At 40.8% G+C, this 27,563-nt stretch overlaps 1 protein-coding gene across 1 annotated transcript in view; it reads right to left on the bottom strand.

Annotated features, from left to right (window-relative positions):
* The window catches only part of LOC306966972 (multivesicular body subunit 12B-like), a gene marked incomplete at its 3' end in the record, with an annotated part of 34,403 nt that extends 13,816 nt beyond the window's left edge, over positions 1-20,587 (bottom strand). The window contains exons 1-6 of the mRNA XM_079561831.1: positions 20,477-20,587; positions 16,733-16,828; positions 14,400-14,490; positions 13,046-13,175; positions 12,815-12,922; positions 4,439-4,497 (exon numbers count right to left, since the gene is read on the bottom strand). Coding sequence (XP_079417957.1) covers positions 4,439-4,497; positions 12,815-12,922; positions 13,046-13,175; positions 14,400-14,490; positions 16,733-16,828; positions 20,477-20,569 — 577 coding nt within the window. The 5' untranslated portion in view covers positions 20,570-20,587. The remainder of the gene's footprint in view (positions 1-4,438; positions 4,498-12,814; positions 12,923-13,045; positions 13,176-14,399; positions 14,491-16,732; positions 16,829-20,476) is intronic.
* Positions 20,588-27,563: the final 6,976 nt, after the last annotated feature.

Below are 27,563 nucleotides of genomic sequence, written 5' to 3'. Positions count from 1 at the left end.
ACCCACATCGCTATAATGAAGCAAGACAATATTGATAGGATTTCAGTAAGGCTTTGACCATTGAAGCGCTAATACAAATTTACATTTTCAGGTAGAAATACTATACTATTTCAGGTACTAGAAAAAAGCTCAAGCAACTACCAGCCTGCGAGCTCACATTCGATAAAAAGGCTTTAAAATGAGATGCACAGTGCACGTACGACTTTTATCACAAATGTCTGCTCGTACAAAATGAATTTCTACGGGGAAACAAAGTCAGGTACAGGGCCTTTAGCTTCTGCTGTTGAATGTTATTCCCCTAAAAGGCTTTCAGAAGTAAAGCATGCCACAATTGGTCAAATGATGTAATCTAAATTCAAATTATGACTGGAAAACAATTTATTAGAAGCAATTAATTAACCAGAAAGGTTTGCTTTTTCATTCCTTTTTAACTGTGCGGCTAATTCAATCAGAAAATGCAGTAAACACTACAGTGCTTCTGCTGCTGCTGCTTCGCTCCCTCCCTGTTTTTGCCTTTTGCTGACCAGAGGCATTAAGAGTTTAAATGCGGGTTTTAAGAGGGCTCCTTTCATGTCTTGATGTAAGCTTTGGCATTACTTCAGACACGGGTTTGATAGAGATCCCCGCTCCATCTCAAGTAAAAGCTGGGGCTGTAAATCTGCCCGAACCTCCCCCCCCCCCCCATAACACTCCCATAAATGATTCATTCAGTCGACTTTAGCTGATGCAAAACAGAAAGAGTTGCAGATATATAGAGCCCAATAGCTGCGGACCAACTGCGCCGTTTTGTATATCCATCGATCTCCCATAGAAAACGCAGTAATAATAACTTTTGTGTCACCATCCGGAGGTCATACTTTTAATCCCTCAGCCTAAAGAATTGTGTTATTCTAAAATATAACCCCGGCGGTGCAGAAGCGCTTTCAGATCCATCATGGCTGGGCGATAAGAAGAGAGGAGCCCGCCTGCCCGGTCCGCCCTTGTGCACACTGTAGCCTCGCCTACTACATTCGCAGATAAGATTGAACTTTTGTTTGAAACCTGATGAGAGCCCTCTTAATGGGAGCGCGGCGGCAAAAATAATCTTTTTTCTCAGTGTTAGTCAATCAAGAAATGGTGTTGTAGTTGAGCAAAAAAAAAAAAAAAAAAACGTGGAGTGGAGAAAGAAAAAGTAATTTTGCATAATCAGTGAGCACCATCTGGAACAATTAACCAAATTCCACAGAACTCCGCGGATCAGTCACGTTGGCTTATTAAAGATCCCCGGAATTATACAAGTAATAAATCCTTGGAAAAACGAAGCGTACCCTCGGCCTGTCACGACTATTTTAACTTCAAATACAGTGGAATACTTGATAAGGCTGAAAAGAGGAGATTAATATATGCAAATTATGTCGAGCATTTAAAAAGCCCCCAACAACTGTCTCGATTCCCCCCCCCCCCTCTGTCTCCTATTACTGCGGCTTTATGTTTTATTCATACACCAACTCACCTGTCATTTCATAAGCTATAATATTATGAGGGTATTATTAAACAGCACAAAGTGGAGGCTTTAATTGGAAGGCTCCGTTGCATTTTCCCAATTATTTGCGGCAAATTAAAAGCAGATGCACATAGTTTAATAAGAATTCTAATATTGTTTCCGGGGGAAAATCAAAAATCACTGTCATCCCTGCCAAGATATTTTGCAAACCCCCGAGTTAATTTTGTGCCTTCTATTTTTTGTCCTCTGAAGGATGGACTGTCTGGCTGCCTGTTAATTGAAGTTCGCCCTAATGGATCGGGAAATAATTGCTCTCCATATTACGTTAGATCAAGGCCAATGTCAGGATTTATTTTTGATTAATGCGATAGATATGTAAATGCATTACTTTTTATTACGTTTACTTCTTTTTTATGACGTTTATCTCGTGGATGCCTGCTGAACACTGTGTATATTCTCCTCTAGGTAATGAACTGAGACACCACGCCATATTGTCATAAAGAATTTTGATGTTTCAAAAAAACATGGTTCAAAAACAGACTGTTTGGCATTTTCCATCAAAGCATGTGTAATTACCTTTAAAAGGCCAACTTTCTTTTTGTCTTTGCATAATAGCTCTAATTGGCAAATGGCCCTGGCGTGGATCAAAGCAACGCAAAAAGGTTAGCGCCACAGCGAAATCTCGATAACTTTTTAAATGAACCCCGACTGTCAAATGAAAGAGAGCCTCGCAAAATACATGTGAATTAGTTTTTAATATTGGCCTCATAAATGTCAAAGTGCCAGCGTCTCACACGAGTACGCGATGTCAGTGCCCGTGACAGATTTCCCAGACATGTTACCTCTCCTCCCCTTCAACTCGAGCTGGATTTTTTTTTTCTTTCTCTTTTTTTTTTTGTTTTGTTGAAGAAAAGTGACGGAGGGTTTAATCAAGAAAGCAGGCAATTCATCAATCCTAAAGAAGGCGCCTGTACGAGCCTGACAGAGTGCACATGGTTTTTAGCGCAACTCCAACCTGGCCAGCTGTCTCCCTCACCTACACACGCATAGACACGCACACCCGCAGCAGCAGAGCCACCGCCAACAATTAGCACAAATAGGCTGTCAGCTACGACCTCACACTCGCTATCGCCGTCTTAATAAAGGCGAGCGGTGTTCCTCGCACTTTCTCCGCGTGACGCCGCGAGTCTGTAACAATAAATCTCCAGCTCATATTCAAAACTCTATTATGGCGTCGTCGAAAAGAGGAAAAAAAAAAAAAGAAGGTAAGTGATGAGGGCTGGCACCGGGCGGTACAGTATGCGCTTCTTCCTCACTGTCAGTCACAGGACGTCCCAGCGGAGGAATCTCACACCAAATGTCACGGACCATTCGGCTGTGTGTTAATGCCCGCTCCTTCAGGGCCACACTTGGCAAAGTTATGAAACGAGTGTCAAGTCGATCCCATAATGTATTAATCATCTTAAAAAATATCATTAAAAAAAAAATAAAGCAAATAGGTGAATGCCTTTGTTCCCCCCCCCCATCCCCACCACCCCACCCCGCTCAAGCTTTCAGGAAAGATTTCCAGGGTTCTATCATTTCAGTGTGTGGGGAGCAGGATAAATCTTCACCACATGGGGTCTCTCTCCAGCCAGATAAAAAGCCGCCTTCCACAGTGGTTCTATGTGAATCGCACACGCTCGTGGTCTGCAGTCTGTTCCCAGTATGAGGGGCTTTAAGGCTGTCATGCACAACAAATGCCATTCATTTTGTTTTGGCAACAACATTTATAATTTAAAAAAGTGACAATATTAAAATGTATTTTTTATATCAAATCATTCACGGATCAAAAAGAGTAAAAAAAAAAAAAGTAGTTTACAAAATGTACACAAGGTGCGTTATTCTGTTTTGTTTGTATCAGAACATAATGCAATGTTGTTTATTTATAATAATGCTGTGTCGTATGTTTATGACAAGTAATCATTCGACATGTTATCAAATGCAACATGCAGGTTTTGTCAGGACTGTGTCTAAGGTCATGCCTATTTCAAACAAAAAGAGTCTCGCTAAATTGACCTGCACCTGAGTTTACATCACACGATGAATGAGTCGGGCGCTCGGTGTGTGGCGCATATGCAGTGGTGCTGATGGATCATGGGTGACAGCTGTTAAACGTTCTCTTGAGGGTATAATGCGCGGCTCTTCGGGGGAAGTCACGTACAGATAAGCGGGGCTCTAGAGCAGGTGTAGATCAACCGCCAGCTGACTCCACACTCTACTGTTCACAGGTATGCTGTCCAAAAGGTTTGAAGGGTTTCGTTACTATGAGCGATGAAAAGTAATCGCAGCATGTTAGTTTAGTTGGTGGCCTATGTTCAATACAATCACATACATTTTTGTCAATTGCGAACCTTTATACATACAAATTACACTACAAAATTATGAAGCTGTGTTATCTTAATGCCTTCAACCATGTGGCTGCATACACTAACATGATTTTTATTTGAGCTTTTCCCTTTTGTCAAGAAAATTATACGCTGTCATGATTTGGATTAAGGTTTGATGCCAGATGCCCTTCCTGTCACAAACAATTAACCAGGACACACAATGCACTAGCAGGGCATTATCAGTGATATGCCGTGGCAAGTGAATTTAAATGTAACACCCAAAAGTCTGGAACTTACTCCCATTGTTCTTGCTCAGCCTGTCACAATATCAAATTTGAATGTTCAATAGATTGAGACAGGATTGCGATAAACATTATTAGCGACTTTAACCATACTGTCAACTCGAAAGCATAAAAATGACTGGCTGAAATAAACATCAAATATAATGTAACCCCATTTGCTTCAGGTAAAAGTTTTATTTATTTAAGTTTAATATATTGTTTGGTTGTTTTAGCCCTAGTTCTTGCTACTGTTACGTTACAATAAATGGCACTAGTGTGAGTGTGTGGCGTTACAAAAGGCTTACCAGTCTTGGTGGAACTTCCACTGCTTTGCCGATCGCAGTCTGGCCTGCCTGAGCTCTTCCTGCCGTAACAAAAGTCACAAATAAATACACTTATTTTGCACTTATCATTTAGCATGCATTAGATTCTAGAACAGCCCTGCAATGGCTAACAAAAATACATGTGTGAAAGCTTTAATCATCTTTTCTAGTTTGAAGTTGGGCCGTTTTAGAGTCTAGAGGAAGTGAGAGATTCCATTATTCAAGGGAAGTCTGTTTTACCATTTCATGGCCTTGTATTACAGAAAACAGCACTGAATGCACTTTGCGCTCACTCGAAGTTAACAAACCATATAAGATTGAAATCCTCATCAATCAAGCTATCATGAATTACACCCTGTGACTCACCCCTACGGATCGATAAATCCACAGCAAGCAGGAAAAAAAAAAAATCTTAGCTTCACCAGAGCAGCATCGTGTGATATATGCTTTGAAGGTAATCTGAGCTCCTGGATTGCATTATAAAACAAATGGTCTTATAATGATAATGCAAAGTAGTTGGCACCAGCATTAAAAGTGGAATTACTTGAGGACGCACCGTGCATAAGAGTTAGGGAGATAAAATCGACCAATGAACAGACAAGGACAAAACATGTGTTAAGATGAGAAGGGGAAAAAAACTGATTTGTATTTGGTGTTTTTGTTTATAGGCAATACAATTAATTTAAGTGTGCATAAATAAAAAATGTTGTATTTAAGACAAAAGCGGGATCACATTCAGGACAGAAGGTGTGGTGAATTGCAGCTTTCAAGGCCCTGTCTCTTCGGATGAGATAAATAAATGCAATAATTTCCATCAAGAGCAATAAAACAAGACTTGTGACAGGCCGTGGTATTTATGAGCTGAAGCTTTGCAACTCAGATTTATTTGCAACGAAAGGGTGGACTTTTCTCCTCCTCATTTACATGAGCATTCGGCCATGTTCAGCCCGGGCCAATGGTGAATTTTTAAAAGGTTGACATCAATCTTGCAGGGACGCTTGCCATCTTCAATAGAGACTTTTTTTACCTCGCAAAGGTTGAGTTCTACCACAGCAGGAGAAGGCTATCTTTCAAAGCGCTCATCAATAATCCATGGGCCGACACGGAAGATGGAGATGCGCTTGATATTTTCCTCAATTGTTTGTTGACTGTTTTTATGTATGAATGCAACTTCTGACTAATTTAAACTAGATGATGCTTTATTCTGGCTTTTCAAACAAGAGGAACTTCATTCTATTAGTACGTGTTGTGTATATTGGAGTGTGGGCTGGCGACAGACTAAATATGCAGGATTACAGAAACTCTAAACACCATGATAATTCAACCTCTTAACCCCCGCCTTAACCGAGCACATTTTCTCCAGTTAGGCTTTACCCAAATCTAAAAGCTTCTCAACTGGAGAGCAACAGTGCCTCATTTAAAGCCAAACAGGAGAAAATGTGCTTGGTTCAGGTGGATCTTTAGAGGTTGACATTATGACATATATATATATAATTTTTTTTCTATACCGGTACTAAAACATTTGTCATCTAACAGATCAATAATGTTAATTTATTGCATAAAACATTTTTGTATTTGTATCATTTATTTGAGCTAAAACAACAGGCATCAAATGTGGTCTCTAAAGATATTTTCAGTCCGTGCTTTCGCCATGTTGTCTTTTACAATTTATAATAATGTAATGGACAACATGTAAAAGCTTATGAGTTAGCAAAGCAATTAAGCTAAATATAGAGTTAAGCATTTGAGGAAAAATAGAAATGATGGAAATAATAGAATGAATAAAGAATAAAGAATGAGTACGAGCCATGCTACAGCGGTCTGGACTCCAAGGAGCCACCACCTCCTGACATCAAGAGGTGACTCAAACATTCATGAAAGAGACCTCAGGTATGTTTTAATGTGGAACAACATTCTAATGGTCGATAAAGAGTCATTTTGACATGTGGACAAAGTCTCCCGAGAGAAATGTGCTGTATTTTTTCTTTTTGCGGGCACAACCTCCAGAGCTCCTCTCCCATCTGTTTCAAACACAAAACTGTCTCGGTCCAAATTGGTGATTTCTAAATACAATTTCAGGTGTAATAGAGAGGCTAGCGTATGGTAAATCAATTAGACAAGTAATTCTTAAAACAAACCCATGGCAAGAGCAGTGCTAATCAACAAACAGCAGTGTTGGGCCCGTATTATGTTGGCCACTGGAGTTTTGACAACAATTAATCCTCATTTCAGGCAAGGGGAGCCATACTGACTCATATTCCTAATTTGAATATTCAATTAGTGTATAGGAGCAGGTCCTCATCAAATTAAGGTAAAACTGGGAACATCAGAGATTTACACAATTACACGGCAGAATGAGAGTCTTATGTGGCGCCGAAATGTGCCAAAGTAAAATGATGTTAGCGGCAGCCGACTAAACCAAGACAGAGAGGGTCACTTGACAACACAAATTACATGTGGATGTTCCTTTCCTTGTCTCGCTTCAAGAGAATGAGACAGAGGCAGGGGAGAAAGAATGAGACGGCACAGGACGTAGATGGGAAACAGTCAAGGGGTTTGAGGGGACATGAACGGAGGCAGTGGGAGGAATAGAAGACAGAAGAGGCCAGTGGAGACAACAGGAAGTGGCCGGTAGGAAAGATAAGGAAGGAAAGCACAAGGAAAGGAGACGGAAAAGACAGTGTAGGGGACAGGGGATTGAAGAATGGAGGGGACAGAGGAAGAGACAGTAAAATAAGCAATAGAGAAGGGGTTAAAGAGTGACACGAGCACAGCAGAGGGTACCGTAATTCCCGTACTATAAGTCGCACTATTTTTCATAGAGTGAGAGGGCGAGTGAGCGCTGCTGTGGGTTAGGTGTCTTAGTCAGTCAGGTGCTCTTCCAGGATCCGTACGCCGAAAAAAGCTAGGTCTGAAGACAAAAAGAGGTCCGAGGCATAGCCGACTTGTAGTAAAAATCCTTTATTTTATGAGGGACACCAACGCGTTTCGACCACTTAGGTCTTCATCAGACCTAAGTCTTCATGAAGACCTAAGCACACTATTTTTCAGAGTTGGCTGGGGATGCGACTTATATATATAAAAAAAATACAATTTCACGTTTGTTATTTTCACACTGACAGCCGCTAGAGGGCACTTTAGGCTTGTGTACCAGTAGCTGCTCCCTTACTTACTTACACTGAAAAAAAAAAAAAAAAAGGAACGAGTTCGCAAATGGGTGCTTGAACAACGTGCTGCCGGGAGAGGCTTGTCAACATTGCAATTACGCCTCTATGCCCAGAGAGTTGCCAAGGCTGGTGCGGCTTATACTCCAGAGCGACTTATAGTCTGGAAAAGACGGTACTTAAAAAAGAGGGTGAAACTAATACTATTTGAAAAAAGGCCAAAAAGTTAGTTATTTTGATCACAACACACAGTTTTTTTTTGCGTATAAACAGAAGTTTTAGTTGAGTATTGACCCACTTTAAGGTCCCAGCCCATTCCCTGAGAAACACTGGTTTAGGATTGGGGGAGATAGGGAAGGAGACAATGGAGGTGACGGAGAGACAATGGAGGAGATATGGGGGGGAGAAAGTGAAGGAAACACTGTAGGAGCTTGTGAAGGGGACAGAATAGGATCCAGGGAAGGAGACAGAGGAGGAGACGAGGGGGCAGACGAGGCGCACTGTGCAGAGGTAAGATGAGGATGAGAGTAATATTAGTGCGATCCCGAGTGCTGGAAGGAGCTCTTGTTTTGACACACATCCAGCCCATTCTGTGACAACATCTCTACACTTTCTCTATGTGACGACAGTGCGGCTTTGTGGGAGCTGCTGCCTCAGCCATCATTATCCTCCTTTAAGCTTCGTGTCAGGTGCAGAAGAAAGGATCTCACAAGGATTTTATGGCAAATCACTGAACGCTCTTTGTCCGCTGCCTTTTAGATCTCGGCTGATCACTCCATCATTTCTGGCATCACTCCCTGGCTGTCCTCTTGATCCGACTACTTTCTGTAACTTTCCTGAGCACAACAAAGTAATGAGTGAGATGGTGCGGGAAATGATTGTTCTCCCAAACTTCAAGATGGCGCCACACTGACAGTCGCGGCGTCTTCCTCTCTCCAAGAGCCGCGCGTGCACTGGGGAAGTCTCGGTTAACCAGCCGGCAATGAAAGCTGATACAATACTCCAGCAGAGTTACAGCAATATGCACAGTGTCAAAGGCGTGCGGCGGCGCAAGCCAAAAAGCGTATTGATATGCATGCCTCTTCTGACACTGATGACTCTCTAGGCCTCACATGTTTAAGACAAAAATCTAAAAAGGATCCTTGGCCGTGACATTTTTATCGCTCTACAGTTTGATTTAAAAAGTGCTTGTGTGTACAAAGGCCTATTATTTTAAGAGAAATGTCAAAAACCTTGATTTCGAGTCAAGCTAAAGTAATTGCAATATTAGGACAAGGCTAATTTATGCTAGCAGTCAGTGTAGAGGTCAGATATCAGCCTCTGCCATGACAGTTTTATCAGGAGGACAAATGGCAGCGTTGGCCAGGAGAACAGAGGAGGGGGATACTTTACTGGACACATTAAAAGGCTGACCGGATGGTGTGGCTTTTTCACATTATAAAGTCGGGCTCTGGAGATATGGTCTGACAGAGAACAAGCTAAAGTGGTTGACATCAAGCTGTGGCTATGAATCAAATCACAGCAGTGTCACAGGCTGAAATGCGCCAGACAAACTGGATAAAGATGCAAAAGGAGAGCGCAGAGGTAAACGCGGGTCCCACACTGTTGCTGTAAATGAATGATTTAAAAGTCAAAAACAAAACATCCGCACGTTATTGGCCAATGTCTCAAAAACAATAATAAGTGTACGTAAACTTTCTCAAACCCAACGAGCAGCTCTCATGCACAAGGACAACTCAAAGTGGTTCAGGAAAACACAGAAACAGGGGAGGGGGAAAACAATAAACATGATCCCCCACATAAACAATTCAAGTAACAATTTCAGAAATATTAAAGCAGAACTAAGTAACTCATGCCCCTGGAGGCCATAAGTACCACTGCAGGTGTTGTAGCATGTTTCGTTTTTTTTACTCATTAATTGTCCGTGAGAGTAAATACTCCACTGACAGAAAAGACAAAGGGAAGGTAAACAAGTTACATAGTTCTGCTTTAAGAGTAGCGATACGTTTTATTAAAAAGATTTACCTTTAATTTTGCCTTAGAACTATCAATTGAGGCCTCAGGGTGAAGCTTGTCAAGTAGTGAGTTCCATAATCGGGGAGCGTTGAGGGCAAATGAGTCTTCACCATATTTAGTCTGTACTCTGGTATAAATTGTTATACATAAATAGTCATGTCTGTAAAAATGAGTGAATAAGTAAATTTCCAAATCTGAACTATGGGCAATTATCACTAAATAGGCATTTCTAAGCAACACAATTAATGCTTGATATGTATTCTCAAAACATTTACTTATTGATAGCTTTTAGTAACCTAGAACTCAACCAACACTACTACAACCAAGAGTGCAGTAACTCCAAATTCACAGGCAATGGTTTAATAAATCTTACATTTACAACCAGAACTTGTGCTCCTGTGATTACAACTACAACATACTTCAATTGCAAAGTAAAAAGAAAAAAAAAAATCATATAGTTTAGAAAAATAATAGAATATGCAAACAAAATGGGGCAAAAATGAACGTTCTGCTTGATCTACATTTTTTTTTCTTAAGCTTCTTTCCCTCTTTTTACATTAAGCCTAACCTGAGCATATAAACATTCAAAAACAGTCAACAGAAGCAAATATTTAAGGAGAGCAGCCACAAAAACAATGTCTGTGTGCTCCTCATAATGATGCAACGACCGGCACTCACTGCAGCTTTGTACTGCTTAGAAAACTGATTTGCGGTTTTACTTTCCGTACACAACTCTAACAAGCTCCTGCTGCCTCAGGCGATGTAACATTTGAGAGGAATCACTGCGGCTTTCAAAATTATAAGGGTCATTAAAAATTTACACATTATTGACTGTATTTAAAACATCTTTTCCACTGACTGTAAAGAGCACTTAAATTTAAGAGGTGCTATTCTCCAAAGGCCATAAAGTTGTTATAGATAGCCAGAAGGAGGCATACAGGGAGTGCTGGCTCTGGCAGAATTTGAATAGTTCTGTGGAGAAGGTACAAGGCGAAACACAGCAAGGAATTTAGTAGCGCATGTCAAAATATTTCATTATTTTATGTGCAGTGGGTGTAAGTGCTTTATACAGATTATTTTGTTAATGGAATGTGTTGTTGCAATGAGCCAAAGACAAAACTAATAGCTTCAGTGGACTGTTGCCTTCAGGGAGGAGATGTAGGGTTATATCTGATATCAAACATTTCTTTTTAAAAACTCATTTGTTCCAAGAGCAGTGAAAGCTGCCAACTCTATAAATCAGGGGTGGCCAAACTTTGACATGAACACAGCATGGAGGGCCACAGATCGGTGGTCAGTGCAGTTGATACTTAAATGTGAGCATTTAAGAGAGGTTGGAGCCATTCAACACTCACATATATTTAGGTCTGGGACCCTGACGCCAGCTTTGTCTCACCATACGTTAGTTTTTGAGGTTTTAACCATGTGGAATGATTAAACTTGCAGTAAAATAGAAAAGAACCACAAAAAATTGGTCTTAGGGCCGCATTCAGCCCATGTCACTATTATTGGCTATGTCCCCATCACTATCATTGGGCTATGTCACTATCATTGTAAGATAGGACTGGTGCCTTGGCAAAGGTTTTGTAGTATTGTTTCGGAACTCCAATGAATCTCTTATTTGTTTATGGCTCTTCTTAAAAACAACCCCAAAGACATACAGTATGAATAATTCTGTATTTGTACAAAGTATTACACAGACCTGTGTTTTGTCCTTATACATAGACAGAAATACGGATGGAAAGAAGGCTCTCCAAGTGTGGATTGAATTTTAATGTTAAGACAAAAACAGCAGCCTGTGATCTCAGCATGCATCAGGAGGGGGTGTGTTGCTGGAAGGTACAATTTATTCTAACCTTTGAGCCTGGCTAACTTGAAAGTGGGCTTCAAAAGAACTGAGGATTACTACTAAGAGTTGGAAAGCATCCCGCCTCGCGAGAAAGTATCAAAGCGTACTGACCATTGAATAAAAAAATCTCTTTTTTTATAAATTACTTTTGAATTCACTCAACATTCATGATCAAATCGAACACTTCAGCAGAGCGTCACATTTCTGTGTACTCTTTGTGCCACCTCCAGGCCCAAATAGAGAAGTCATATGGGCCAAAAATCCCAATGAATTATGCACATGACTAAATCACTCTGTGAGGTGGCAGGTGATTGGCTCTGGTGACCACAGAAATGTATGATTGAAAAGACAATGTATTACATTTTCCCAAAGCTGATGGAGTCTTGTAAGTGGTGTGTAAACAGGCGGGTACATCATGGCACCGCATGTGCACTTGACTTGAGGCTGGCAATGCCGTCAGTGGCCCATGCCAAGCTTCCCTTTCCACACAGAAGGAGTCTCACTTGTTTATTTACAATTTGCTTGGGAAATCCCCAGTTCTTGGTCAGGATAAATAATTGAGCTGTTTGATCTGGACACAGTACAAAGGGCTGAGACGGAGGCAGCCTGAGCAGAGACAGCCAAAGGGGGACATGTTCACTCCGGCGCGGCGGATGATCCGGAGCTCTCCTCCCTTCTTCCTCCGCAGCTGTCGCTCCCTCTCCGGGCTACATCTCCTCCTCTTTGTCTACATACTACAACTACTGTCACCACAGTCAGAGCGCCCTGCTCTGCCTCCCGGGACACCACACAAATAGCAGGAGTTTAGCCCTCATTGAACTTGTGTTCGTGTTCAGGGGATCCTGTCTAGTTAGCCCGTCTCTCTCCAGTTCACCCTCTCTACCTCGGTGTCCAGCCTCAACCTTTACAGCAGATTGCCCAGGAGTGATCAATTGCTTGTGTCTTCATTGTCGTACATATGGTACAGAGAGCAGCTCAAGAGTACACTGAGCGTGAAATAACAGAGGAGGGAGAAAGAGAAGGCATAGACCTGCCTAATAATCGCATGACTGACTAACTAAGAAGCAGTACTATTAACTTTTAAAAAACATAAAACCTGGTATTGTTTTTGTGTGAATTCCTTTTACTTGCAGTTATTATAGTTTCAAAGAAGCAATGCTCTACCTGAATATAGTATGAGCGCTAGTGAATTAAAACACAGATAACTAAAATGGTAACAGATAAAACATGTTGAATCTAGAAGTCAAAGTTTCTGTGTTAAAATGTGATTATTTATTGAGTCATTAATGAGCAATAATGTTATGAGTGTTACAAATGGTCAGCTGTTACCTTGCACTTTGGACCTGGTTTGCAATGTTAGCCTTGTCTGCCTTTAGAAGTGGTTGTTGTGGATGGACATCTCCAAATCTGCACCAAACGAACATATTGTTGATCTCCCTGTGTAAAAAAAAAAGTAAGTTTTCGTCATTGATGCTTGGTTTAATTTTGTCTTTACATGACAGAAAGCTCCATAAAAGCAATGATTGATTGGAAGTGTATTTATAGCATGGCCCGGCTCACCCGACGCAGGTGTAGTTAACAAGATGGTACTTTGACTTGGCCACGATCTGGATGTCATACACAGCTGTCTGGGCGGCAGCGCGAGGGCTCACTTTCACACACAGCCTCCTCTTCCTCATGGCAGCTTCCTCTGATGAGTCAGGAGCACCAGTGTGTCAGACAGGGAGCTATTTCCACCCCCCGAGATTGAAGCTAAAATAATATCTACGGGCATTTAAGGTATACCTTCGGGCCACATACATGAGGCAAAAAGTTTCAAAAAGAAAGTCGTCAAAACGTTTGCATGTTGGAGCGTTATAATAATAATAGATGACATTTGTGTGTAGAATTTCAAAACGCTGTGACGTAATGACTTTTGGTCTATCTGTATAGATAATTTGTATCACCCATCAATCATGTGGGTTTTGCTACATGTTTCCTTTGTTTAAATCCTGTCAAACGACCTTTACACTTTATACACATCTAGTATTCTACTTATATAGCGTCTCTTTTGCTGCTATGCCATTACCTACCAGGCTCAGAATAATAGATAAGCTAATATAAGCAATGGGTGACTTACAGCGCTCAGAGGAAAGGGGCCGGACAATGGAAAGCAACAAAATCCAAATGCATTATTATCATTTTTATCACTTTAGTAGGTGGAATGACACCAGAAAGTGAATCCTCCATCAGCTCTAGTGCTCATATGGGATTTCATCTGGATATTCTGGAGGGTAGCTCATACATAATGTCACATGTATACATTAAACATGGATTCACATAAAGTAATAAAACATTAAATTACACCTTAGCCAAACAAAACATAATCTCTTTTCTTCGTTCGGGCGGAAAAAAAATAAAAAATGCCATGCTCTTTTATATTGCAAGTGCTCCTCCCTCATTTATATCCCGGCAACACTCGAAAGTGCGGTCTAAATGCAATGATAATAAAAATAATAAACAAGCTGTCCTTACTCCCCACACCAAAATATTATTACATTTCCGAGGCATGGTGGATAGCGCGAGGGGCGGGATACATAGCACTCAAAAAGCACTAAAGCATTGGGGAACGCATTTCATTAATATTAGATAACCCCCATCCACTCGTCCTCTCCCCAAATAAATACATAAATAAATAAGCCGCTCATAAAGAAACGCAGGGCTCCAGCCGAGATAAACAATGACTCATGATTCTCTTCTCTTGTACCTCCGGGGCAAAATGTTTATTTTATTCCCACAGTCTGCCATAAATTAAGCTAACCTGCACCCATAAAACATTCACTATCTCAAGCAAAGCTGCCCCCGAGGACCTCCGCATAAGCTGGTCCAGAAACTGAAAGCAAAAGGCAGGAGGGGCTATTGACTGTTTACTTACTACTGTCCAATGTTTCTTGTAAAGGCGTGAAACCCTCCGGCAAAGTGTCTTTAATGTCAGTCAGCTTAACGTCGGTGACCACGTCAAGCCCCTTCAAGACAAAAGGGCTGTATTAAAGGGATTGCTCAAACAACATTGTAAATCGGGGGCTCATTTGCCAATAGTAGGAATAATAGGTATGGATTGAAATCGCTGTTTGGATGTGCAAATGTTTTATTGATAACATCTTTACATGAAAAAAAAAAGCCACGCTAAAATATTACTTCTGTTTTTAACCATTGAGTGTACGACCAAATGCTTATTTTAAAATACTGTAAGTAAAACCAAATTTGGTATTGCTTTAGATTAAGGTGTGCTCATTAAGTATTAATAAGCATTAGTAATCATTTTAGGGTTAGGGTTGGCTGAGAATAAGCGTATTGTTAATGGCCTATTAGTATGTTAAAGGGACTATACAGAGTTTAAAAATGTTAAAACTAAGTATTTTCATGCCTCTAAAATCCTGCACTGTCACTCAAAAAGGCACAAGCTTAATATAGAACCTGCAGTTACGCAGAAGGCCTGAGGTGGCAGTAGTGAGTATAAAAATGACCCACTTGCATCTAGTCCCTTTAATATAGAAGCTACAGTTAAGACCTGAGGAGGCAGTAGGGAGCATAAAATGACCAACTTGCATCTAGTCTTTTTAACAGATAAAACTCTTTAAAAGCATATTATTAATTCTTATTATTACTTAACGACCACACCTTAATATAAAGCACTATTCAATTCAATTCCTCCATATTACTATATATAAGACCTCCCAAAACACACAAGACAAAAGGAAAAAAAAAAGCTTTCTCATTTTCTCCCAGTGAGTATAATAGACTAGAAGATTTGCTGAAAGCACGGGAAGTCTCTAAAAAGAAGGACTGACAAAATAGCAGAAGTAATTACTCCCTAATAGCTTTTTTTTTTGCCGCAAAAGAATGCATGTGTGAACTCGTAATCATTCTCAACCTTTTGGCGAGGAGCTGCCGGCTGATAGGAGACAGAGGCAGCCCTGATCAACAGAATGGGCCTGGTTAAAAACAATCAGCCACTGTGTAGTTGACATTTTCAAGCATGACTCTTCCCTGCCTCCCATTACGTTTTCATTTTTTCGCCATAATAAATTGCAATAATACACAGTGGCGCCGCCGAGTGGGACGAGCCAGGCGTGACTTGATGCGTCCGAGAGGCTGGATTCCACGGCGACTGTTGCCTGACAGTCATTACCATTAGAGACATTTCTTATTCATAGTTTTTATACCGACTTAAGGAGGAATATGGATGAATGCTATTACTATGCATGGGGCCTTCTTTTTTTTTTTTCTTAGCATTCTGCTCTTTTGCTTGTGAGATTTTTCCCCATCACAACCTGACAAAAAAAGGCTATCTTGCACCAACCTGGAGTATGATAAATCACAGACTATTTACTTCCTCTCACATAATTCAGGGGCTAATTTTACTGAATCTGTTTTTGTCATGGACAATTACAGTGGGTGCCCCAGTGACTGACAGACAAAATAGCCTTTGTTGATGGCTCTGTCATGTTTTATTTGCATCAAAACCTTTAAAACAATGTGGACACGCATTTAAGGCCATATGCAGGAGCTGGAGGACGGCTATTTGAATATGCTGCTATACACTGAAGTAAGCACAAACCAGGTGCTATTTGCCTAATGTTTAGATGGACAGAAACATCTTTCTCTCCCGCTTTTCCAATGTGGGGTCACAATCATAAACCATGCCTACAAATGTGCAGTGATTTTCATTCTGATTTAGCCTTTAAATACAGTCAGATGCCCGTCCTCTTCCAACCCTCTCCATTTATAAAAGAGAAAAGCATAAAGATTGTTACACAGGTGATTAGGTTCATGCTTTTAATTCCAATGCGTATTTAACCATATTTTTTGTGGTTGTTTAAGAACATTTTTGTGTTCGTAATTACACACACAGTGACTGGTTGGCGCTTCTCTTCAGGGATACAGTTGATTAAATAATTTGAATAGTTAAAATCCAGCTCATTGATATTTCATGAATAAACATATGAAATCCTCAAGAGGACCCACACCAGGAAAAAAATATCTCACAGAGGTATATTATGCATCTAAAATATGCATGTGAATCTATTATATCTGAAAGTTAAAAACCGGCAACGCCGGCTATTTAAATGGGACTCCGGCTGATCAAAGTGCAAAGTCCACAAGGATACTGTGGCAATGAAAAACTCGGCTAATAACCCCTGGCAAACAAAGAGGGCAGAGCTGCTGGATGCATGTGGGAAGGCAGAAGTTTACATTTACACTTACAGGATATCTGGAGAAACAGAGGTAGCGGGTGACCTTGGATTTGAATAAGCCGTCCTTCCACAGGTCGGCGTCAGAGCCATCTGTTGTTTGTGCAACCTACGAGAAAAAAACAAGATGAAAAAAACAGGCAAAAGGTGGGATAAAGTTAATGTATGTATGCCATGAGCGTGTTGCTTTTGCCTCTTCCCTTGCATACTAGCCTTAATTAACGCTTGCTACACTTGCGCTCCATCTCATTAGTGCTCGGCATGGGTAAAGGAGTCTTAGCCTCCAAAAAGGTGGCTAAAAATATCATCCCCAGAGACCAGGCTGATTAAAGATACCCTGACAACGCTCGGCTCTAATAAGAAAACCAAACTTGAGGGTGTGTTGTGGGAAAGCAGGAATAATATTCAGTGGAAATCCATTTGCTTTTATGCTATGGAAGACATATGTAAATTGAGTCGTTTAATGTCAAAGAAATGTATTTAAATATCTCCCCTGTCTTCCCAAAGAATTACTCTGAAGTGGAGGTAAACCTTCCCAAAAGCCTAAGCACCTCGCCCTTGTACAAAAAGCTTGTTGGTGTTCACTCAGTCATTGATTACATTATAATGACAGGATTTGGGCGACACGAATAAAGCTCAAGGTCTTACACCCCATTGCTATGTAAATGTGGGTCTGCAGGGTAGAATGATAGAGCAAAGCAGAACATGCAGACTATCTCATGGAGACTCTTCCCTCATGCGAGTCAATATGCTTGGCTGAAACGTCATGTCCCATTGGTTACCACGTGAGAATCACCTAAATAACTGCCAGACTTATTTTCTAAAAGGATCCTTTACAAAGAAGAGTCAATCTAATGAGGTTCATTCAAATGAAGAAGTCATAGATCTCTGCACCCACCCACACACATTCGCCTTGACAATATTGATGAATGACCCGGTGACTGGCTGGGGGAACAAGGCATGGGGAGATTCATGCAAAACCAGCAGTGACTCGATGGGACGAACACAGGGTAGTGAGAACGGAGATAGATAGTGGGGCAAGAGTGGAGGTATGAGCAGAGAGAGATTACAGGGCGTCTCCAACGGCACTTCCATGAAAGGTCCCAGAAGGAGCCTATACATCACCAGCTTCCTTCCTCCTTACAAGACAAGCCGTCTTGGCCACTTTTTCCAGGTCAGTAGCCAGCGCATCCTGTCAGCGTAAACAAAGGGCTCGCTTTGTGAAACCCAAAGTCAAGTTGAGGAGTAACGAGGGCAGCGTCCTCCTTCGAGGCACCTCAGGCATCATCCTGCCACAGCCGGCGGCAGCACAGGGCGACACTGCCTGAATGTGAAACGCCAATACTGAGCACAGCCCTACTGCCTAATATTGTGGCTATATGAGTAAGCCTTTACCTTAAAGAAAAAGCTCATATACTATAACAGCAGGGATCACGTTGCAGCTCTGTCATTGAAATATGATTCGACAATATGATTTAAAACAGAGTGACAGCTTTAACTGCCACTTCCTAAAATGATGCTTTTGTGTTGATCTGAAAGATGGCTGATGACATCAGTCCTCAAGAGATGTGGAAGTCTTCTGAAGCCTCTCCTGAGACACAGCACAGGCTGAGCTGTAAATAAAAGATATTAAAGTGTAATGATCCGTCTCTGGGGAAGCCAGCTTGAACCTGTCACAGGTAGCTCCTTCAAAGAGAAAAATGTAAATAGTTATTGGACTATTCACAAAACTAGAACTTTGTATATTATTCTAGATTATGAGCGTTGCAGAAGATACATTACAGTAACAAGTGAGACTTGTAGTGAGCACTATAAATATTGGCAAAGTTTGTGCATCCACTTCCAAATGTATAAACCACAGTGTTTAATCCTCATACACGTAACATACAGTAATTCAAAATAATGAGTTTCTGAACATGGCCTGTCAAATACAGGTGAGCCTGCTCCCCGTGGATGCTCCTCTCACCCCCACAGAGGGAGTGAGTGTAGGTTTTTGATGTTGGGTGGCTGCTGGTACTAGTGCAGAGCTCCTGATCCCAGCGGAGGTGCGTTTGATCTGGGCCTTGCTCTCTTGTGCAGGAACAACCTGCTCAGGTTCAGAGATGTGAATGTCCCGTATCACACCGCAAAAGAGTTAATCAAGCCTTTGATCTGCTGTAGAAAAAGTATGGCATGTAAGCAGCTGGTATTAAGGGTGGAGTCTGAACGGAGGCTTGAAAGAACAAAATACAGCGTAATATCCAGAGACTTGCCTCCTCTGAGCAGCTTTAGTCACTGATGGCAAATGTTGATATTTTGTTTGTATTTGATATCTGCACATGAAAGACCACATAGTGGTTCAAAAGATGTTCCTCAAATGCACTTGGAGCAGAGCTGAAGAGCCAGAAAAGTCTTGGCTGTATCTCTGAGGCTGCCATTATGCACTTTCCTTTTTCTCCAAGATTGTTGTCTTTCTTCATATGTTTAAATTTAGGCTATATTTTTCATATCATGTATGTAAAGCTGAGTTTAACAATTCGAGTCAATCTATACTTTTGTGATATCTTTTCCACTAGGCCTAAATAAAAATCCTTAAGTTTATATATAAATGCACTATGTTCCGTTTTATGCGGAAAGAAAAACAAAAAACCTTCAAATTTGTGCATATTTGACCGTTTTACAGCCCAGTTGCTGCATGGATAGTTAGCATGGCGCCTTTGGTTTCCATCATGGTGGCCTCTATGACGGCCCATGACCAATTGTTTTTCAGGGTTTCTGGTAGATGTTTTGGATGGATTGTATGCACAAGCATGGAGATGGTTCCATCACCAGTCAAAACAAACCAGAAACCCTTAAAACCAATTGATCCAGGACAATATTAAGGACACTATGATGGAAAATAAACGCACTCTGCTCACCTCCATACGGTCACTGGCCCACTGAAATATGTATTAATGTCTTTAAAAAAAAAAATGTCACAATGCACCTTTAAGCACCTTTAAAAGTGGCTGGTCAGTAAAGAAACACTGAAAATAAATAATCCAAACAATAGTTCTACATATGTGAATGAAAAAAGTCTCAGTACAATACCAACAATAAGCTGGAGGGAGCTGCAGACGCAGGTGCAGAGGCAGTAGACTATATGCACATCAACTACAATGTACTGTAGCAGTGGAGCGGCACAGAAGGAAGTCTGATGGCGTTTTTCTCTGTTTGTCACTGCCGTGTGGTGTGTACACCGTTCTCCTGCCAGTGGCTGTTTGGATGCCAAACCCAGCGTCCTCTGCCAGAACTTAGAACAGGCTGGGCCACGTCGGGCAGAGCAGGAAGAGATAACAGTTTCAGGGTATGGGGTAAAACTGAGGAGTTTTGAGCGGGAGAAGAAGAGATCCAGCCCTGAGCAAGAATTACACCAGGAATGGCTTCTCATCTATAGAGTTGCACAAGGTTTAACACCACACAACAAGGCATAACATGATAAAAACATTGTACTTTAGTAGCGGAATTAATTTAGTAGTTCAATCAAAAACGTGTCATCATTAGATTATTATTATTTGAGGTCTAAAGTCAAAATAAAGGAAGAGTTAGTTACATATTTCTAAATCGTCTTATGTCACCGTAACATACAAGAGCTGCTACTTTTATCAACCTGGAAATGTGAAACCTGAAACATCTACAGGCATGTTTCTTGATACACAAAGGTTACATGAATAATGTAACAAATATCATTAGACAGGTTCAAGATTAAAGTTCTTTGCTCATAAAATTGTATACTCACAACATAGTATCCATCAGGGGCTTTGGTGGGAGATGAGATAATTCCTACTGCTGAGATGGGCGCTGCAGGAAGTTGGCTGCTCACTTCTGTCATGCTGACGCTCTCCTTCTGAGTCCGGACAAAACTGGGAAAACATGAGGGATTCGCCATGATGCCATAATAATTCAACAGCAACAGAATTACACTGTAAAGCACAGTCATTAAAAAGAACATTTCAAGACTAAAAGATTGAGAGAACAACAATAGTGACTTCTTGTGGATGTGGAGGCTTATCAGGATCTAGAAGAAAAAGCATCTTTCTAATCTGGGATACAATGACAAGTGAGAGCGGCCACTAAAGAGCACCGGGAGAGCGCAATGACTTCACCAAATCACAAATTAAGCAGAGTGGAACATATTTTCAAGGAAGTCCTAATCAATTCCTATCTATTTCTGTCCAAGGGAATTTTTGCATAATGGCCAGGCAAGCCTTTTACGGGTAAGTGGTTTTGCGGAGGTTCTCTATGCACACTTATTAGATTAGGTTTAAAGCATTCTTGGACTAGCTGACAAAGTTGCAGCATTTAATCTTGATGTTTACAAAATCTATGGCAATTAAGCTGATCAAATTAAAGGATTTACTCCACAAACAGCTGTCTCTTTAACAAATGTTGCAAACTTTCAGTTACGCGAATTAATCAGGATGCCAAATTAGCAAAGTTCTTGTGTTTTGTTTCTCATGATCACGATTATTTTTTTCAGTGATATAATGAACTATTTCCTATAGCGCGTTTTACCTGAGATCCCGCTCCTCACTTGCTCGTCTCACCTTTGGACCAGTCTCCCCCTCTTCCGGGTTTTGTTCAATCATTTACGGGGAAGCGCAGCAACGGTGTCGAAGCGCGTCGTTATCACGGATGTGTCGGCTGAAAAGGTTCAACAATGAAACGTGTAAGTGTGCTGCGTTTTTCATACCTTTCAATACAGTTTTTTTTTCTTTTTCTTTCTTATTTATTTATTTAATTAATTATTATTAGCATTAATATTAGTGAACATTCTCCCGGACACTTTGAAAACATCTATTCACCATTATTGTACCTGGGTGCAGAATTTGGGCGTCAGATGACCGTTTAAACTTACTTGTTGCTCTGTCTTGTAATATTTTCGTGTCCATTGTCTTCATCCACCTCCGTTTCGGTTTGTCACATTCATCTTATCTTATTTCTTATATTTGCTTATATTGTACATTGAACTCGGAATAAACAATCAATCAATCAATCAATCATCCGGCACGTGGAGGTCACAGCGTCAGCACTGCAATGAGTTTTCAGAGACATACGCGCCAAAAGCATTGGGCACTTCCCACGTGGCTGGTCAGTGCGCACAATATAACGTATACCTAAATAAATAGACCATAGGCCTTGGTCAGGGGTTGGCCCAGTGGAGGCATCCTGTGATTGTAGGGCAGGGGTCTCCAACTGGCGGACCTGGGTCCATATCAGGACCTCCAGAGGGTTTAGTCCCGACCCCAAAGCCTTTTCATCCTGTCAATATTCTTAATTTCTAAGGCTTATCTAAACAATTGAATAACATTGAAATAAAATGGCAAAATTGTTGACTAATTGATCAGCTCTGCTATGTAAATAGACAACCTATGCTCATGAGCAATGACTGCATATGTCCGGACCCTGGACATAATGTTGAAAGTTATGAAAGAAAGGTTTGCGGACCTCGAGCTGATTTAGTTGGGGACCCCTGTTCTAGGGTGACACCAGAAACACCAAGACGTGTATAATGTATAATTTCTTCATTTTTTATGCTATTTGCCCATATTTGACATAGTTTGGTGTAGATAAAACTGCACTGAACTTACCATGCTTGACATACACATTCTGCCACTGAATTAGGAGGCACCTATACCTAACCATGGAGTCTACCCTGTCCCTGGCCACCGCCTAGAGACACCCCTGGGCCTTGGTCACATGACTTGTTATGGATATATCCTTTCTGGTCTAAAATGTTTTAGGCTATCTTAGAGGACGAGAAAGGAGGTTCGAGGCACATCTAATGTGTAAAAGTCCTTTATTCGTTTGGGACACCCACACCACGTTTCGATCATTTAGGTCTTGATCAGGGCAGACAAAGTAAAGCACTTTCACAAGATAGTTGTGCCTCAGACCTCCTCTCTCTTCCTCTAAGTAAGTGCACTCGCATGGATCCTTGAAGAGCACCTGACTCGGCTACGTTCACAAACCCATAGCAGCGCTCACTTGTCTTCTTATTTTAGACTATCTATTTCTGTTTTGAATAAATAGCCTATTGATAATAATGTATAAATGTAATGAAAATGTTTAAGTTTTATAATGTATAATTTCCCATCAAAAATGTAATTATTCTTGTACAAAGCACAACAAATACACAATATAAATATAAAACTCAATAAAATCTCAGAAAGTATGGGAACTGAAAAAGTAAGTTTTGAGTTGAGTTTTGAAATGATAACATTTAATTCACCACCGACTGCTACTTTAAATAATTGAGATGGATTTTATGACAAAATAATTCACTGACTTAACAGCTGCACATTGGAAAAAAAATCCCAATGTTTACAAATGTTATTTTCAAGACAAAGCAGCTTTATTCCACAGAAATGTCATGTGTATGTGGAATTATGAATGTAATTCATAATACAATCATAGTACATTTATTTCTGACCTTCTCAAAACATTTTGCTTCTGTTCAAGTCTGAGCTTCTGTAACATCAGCTCCTCTCCACAGCGCCATGTTTCTCACACATACTGTAAACTGGTGCTAACACATGTTTCCACAGTAGAGTGTTGACAACCCAGTGGCACAGGCATGCTCATTTTATGTATATTTGTAGCAGTGTTGAGGTTGATAAGACTCAAAACCAAATGTCTGTCGAGAGAAAAACACCATGCTGAGGCTGGATAGAGGTGCACCTGCTAAAGTAATGGTCTAATTATGGAATAGGCGATGAAACTCTCATTCAGAGTCTGGAGATATCAGCAACACATGCTAACTGTGAAAGCCATCAGCGATTACAGTGTTTTAATGTGCGCCACACAACGCGCAGCAGAGGATTGTGGGGCAGGATGAGTGATGGCTGTGGGGGAGCAGCCAAGACGAGGCACGCTGCATAGCACTACATCTGGCATTTTAGAAAGGTTTGTTAAAATGCTAGTATGCTACTTCTTTGTTCTTCCGTTGTTTCCTTCAGACTTTTTGACACCTTTCATTTAGTCACCAGTAGTGATAGATACCTCTCTGTTATTGTGAATATATGCATTTGCTCAGCGTCAACCAAAGGTGGATAGAGTAGTCAAAAATTGTTGTCCCATAAGTGTCTGAGTCACTTCTTAATGACATACTCATATCAAAGTGGCTGCAAGTCATCAGTAAGTGTTTGAAATATATTAATATAGTGTCAAATGTTAGGTGGAATTCAAATCTACATCTGGAAGCAGAATTTATTCTGAAAGTTAGTGGTAACCTTTGCTTATTACTACCCACCTCTGGCTTCACCAATGTTTTACTCATGAGCACTAATGATCAAAGAGCCCCTGGACTAAAATTATACCTCAGTGAATGACTTTGCACCCAAATGATACAAAACAGCAAAGGTTCCCGTTTCTCATGTAAAGGTCATTCAGTGTGTTGTGCGTAATTTGCTGACACTAGTCTAGGGACTGAAGATGGAGATTTCTCTGTAGCCACCGTGAGAGTAATAATATCCCTATCTCAACTTGGGAAATCTACTGCGCCCCAATGTCCCCGTCACCCGCGTGAACCCATTATAGAGCGCGTACAAATGTGCAGGTCTCATTTCATATATGACCCTCAGCCGCTCCCTCCGCCTCTTCTGTCGACACATAAAACCCCGTGTCTCCAGAATAGCTTATAATAACATGCTTTAGGAGCCAAACCCTAGTGCCCCCCCAGGATCGGCTCTTGCAAGGCTTTACAATATATAGCTTTTTTCTAATTAAAGGTCATTGTTTCATTGTTGCCATAGATGGAAACTTTCCCTAAACTTGTTACCTATTGCCAAATGCAATTGAATTTTCCATTTAAGACATCTGTTTTCTTGGTTAAGCGCTTACAACTTATTACTCAAACTGTTTTTAACATAAACATTTGTGACCCTCAGGCCCATAGTTACTGAATAACCTGAAGTCATATGCTTCTGACTTACCTTTTATATTGTTACCACTCACACATTATAATCTTGTGCACGTGCACGTCCCGCACACACGGGCATGTCCACGCGCCTCCGTCTGGTGGGGAGTCTGGCCTGCTCCGACTGACTGCGCCTCACTGCCCTTGTGCAGTGGTGTGCCAGTTGTGCCTTCCCCCATTGCTGTGAATGCCACCATCTGGTGTGCCACGTGGACATCATAATCTCCCCTTAATTACATTAGCAGTGCAATCAGTTACTGCATTACAAGGCCGGGCGAAGAGCTTTTAAATCTTGGAGGAAATCATAAATAATTGCACTAAGTACCCAGCGCCAGATGTGCGTGCCAACTTGGCTGGCATGAGATAAATAGTAACCTCAACCGCAGTGTTCAATATCCATTCTGCAAACATTTTGGGGGGATTGTGATCCCCGTGCCCCTTGCTCCTGTCCCTGTTATTGTCCTTACCAGTTGGTTTGACTCATTGACTGTGTTAAAGTGCACACGCGATGGCTACCTGTTGCCGGAGTGGATGGCACTCACAAAAATGTGACGAGGTTGATCATTTGCTTTCCTCTTGCATTATTGTCACAAATGTGTTACTATCCATGATACAGTGGTTTGGTCCTTTTCCTTCCTGAGTCATCTCCAGTTTTCTCCCGCCTTATGGTCAATCAATGGTTTTGAATATTCAAAATGAGTGATCACTGTCCATGCCGTTGGTCTCCTTCGCTGCGTTCATGTAATAAAGCGTGCACTTGACACAGTGAGTGACAGGGGCTCTCATTGTACACTTTACTAGCACAGGCTTCAGTAATTAGTTGTTCAGGTCTGAAGCCGTGCATTCACGATAGATGAGGGGAACGCATTACTTTGCTGTGGCGTATGGAAATTGTCACTCAGCTTCATGTTCTCAGCTCCCAGAGAGGCTCCACCATACTGACATGTGTCTCTTGATCTCACCCGACTCCTGCATGTTAGCTCCATGGCTGCTACCCATATACAATCAGACATATATAACGCCAGCAGGCCCTATGAGTCTCATACAGCTCATCATGTTGTTGGTAGTAAACATTAACATGGCGTATTCACAACATTATGACACACATCACAGTATCCATGCCAACCAGCAGCTAATTACACCTGTGCTTTTTCATTTGAGAGTGAAGCTTCAAATAAATGACAGTTTTGTCATTTATTTTAGAAATAATTCTTACTAATACTCATTTCTTTTCTATTTCTTTGAATATGTACAGAATTGCTCCTATTTACCTCATGGCAATGATGTTGCCACCTGCATCAGTGTTTCCCAACCAGGGGTAGGTCCCCCTGAGGGCACGCGGGTACTTAGCAGGGGGTACTCCCATATTCAATTACTGAACAGTATTTGAATATTATTTTCAAAGTATAAAGATATTTTGGTGCAAGGTAATTTGTAAATAATCACCCTTGTAGTAAGTGGTAGTTGAAGTAGGTATGAAATAAATTTACATAGATCCAAGTTATTAGATATTTGAAAATTCCACCATCATCAGCAGGAAGCCTGTCTTGTTATTTTATTCTGTATAGGTAAAAAAAAAAAGGAAAAGAAAAAACATATTCCATCATGTTGTCTTAGTCTGCTAAATAAATCTACACATTTTGTCGTTGCATATTTTAACCTCTCATTTATTGTTTGTGTAGAGAAATAACACCATCCAGCAAATTCCAGGACCAGCCATGAAAGAAAAGAGGGAGATTCACCTGACATCCGCAGCACGGATGATGGAGGCCTTATAGCAACATGGGTAGGCTGGTTAAAAGAAGCTTAACTTCCTGATCTGATCCATAGCCAAAAGATATCTCATCACACATATCTCATTGTATTCAAAGCATGCTGTTTAAATGAGATTAACTGTGGCACGAGAAAGTCCTATAGGGATTTTTATCTGTTGATTTGCTTTGGTGTTAAGAACTAAAGATCTTTGCATGGTAAGGGGTTTTTGCTTAGAGAGTAAGTAAGATACAAACGCATGAAACAGCGCAATGACAATCCATCTTTTAGTGCAAGCCATTGATATTGATATTAACATGTACAATGCCCATTTCAATTTGTCTGCAATCTGGCCTTCAAAGTGCCATTTAAATGAACAGTTGTCTTTTGGACGCAACAACGCGAGGATGAAACCGCAGCAGAGTGAAGCAGCAGAATTACAGATATTGACTAAATATGTCTTATCATTTATCATAATTTCTCCATCCACTTTGTCACGGCTGCAGCGTTTAAGGAAGACAAATGATACAAGATGTTCTATTCTCTTTCATAGTTTCCATGCTCTAGGGAGTGTGTCCAATATGGGTCTACTGCTCTACCTCTTTGCATTTTGGCTGTCAAGCTATTGTCATGCAGTATACTGTTATACATGTTGTGCAGGTTGTCGGTTCAAATCCTTTGGGACTGCAAACTGGTGCATAGAAGCCTGTCTGTTAATCTGGGTTCTCATTGGTTTGTTACTTGTGAAGATAATTTGCCCATAATGAGTGTATGTAACGAGAATAGTTTTATGTGAATGTGTGCGTTTTCCATAAGGTTCAAAAATTTGGAATATATGCTCCATATATGCGAGTTATTTAGAACAGAACATATTATGTTATAAAATGAAAGCCTATCTGTGTCAACTTCGCATTTACAGTATGCGGATTGAATAGGCCCCAATCATTCGAGTGATTCCTTATAGGAGAAAGAGGAGAACATGAAATAGCCTAATGAATTGATTACGATAAAAATTCATCGTCACCCTTGTTACAGTCTTCGATGAGAGTGTAGCCGGCCATCTGTGACTCTCAGGTATAAGCTTCAGTTACTTTTGATCCTTGCAAAAGTGATTACAATGATTGAATGAAGGGTTGTCATTGCTTGCCCTGCAACT

Source organism: Gobius niger, assembly GCF_951799975.1.
Source record: "Gobius niger genome assembly, chromosome: 1".
In the NCBI taxonomy this organism is placed as follows: Eukaryota; Metazoa; Chordata; class Actinopteri; order Gobiiformes; family Gobiidae; genus Gobius; species Gobius niger.
The sequence above is the reverse complement of the archived record's forward strand: the minus strand, read 5'-3'. Positions and strand labels throughout refer to the sequence as shown.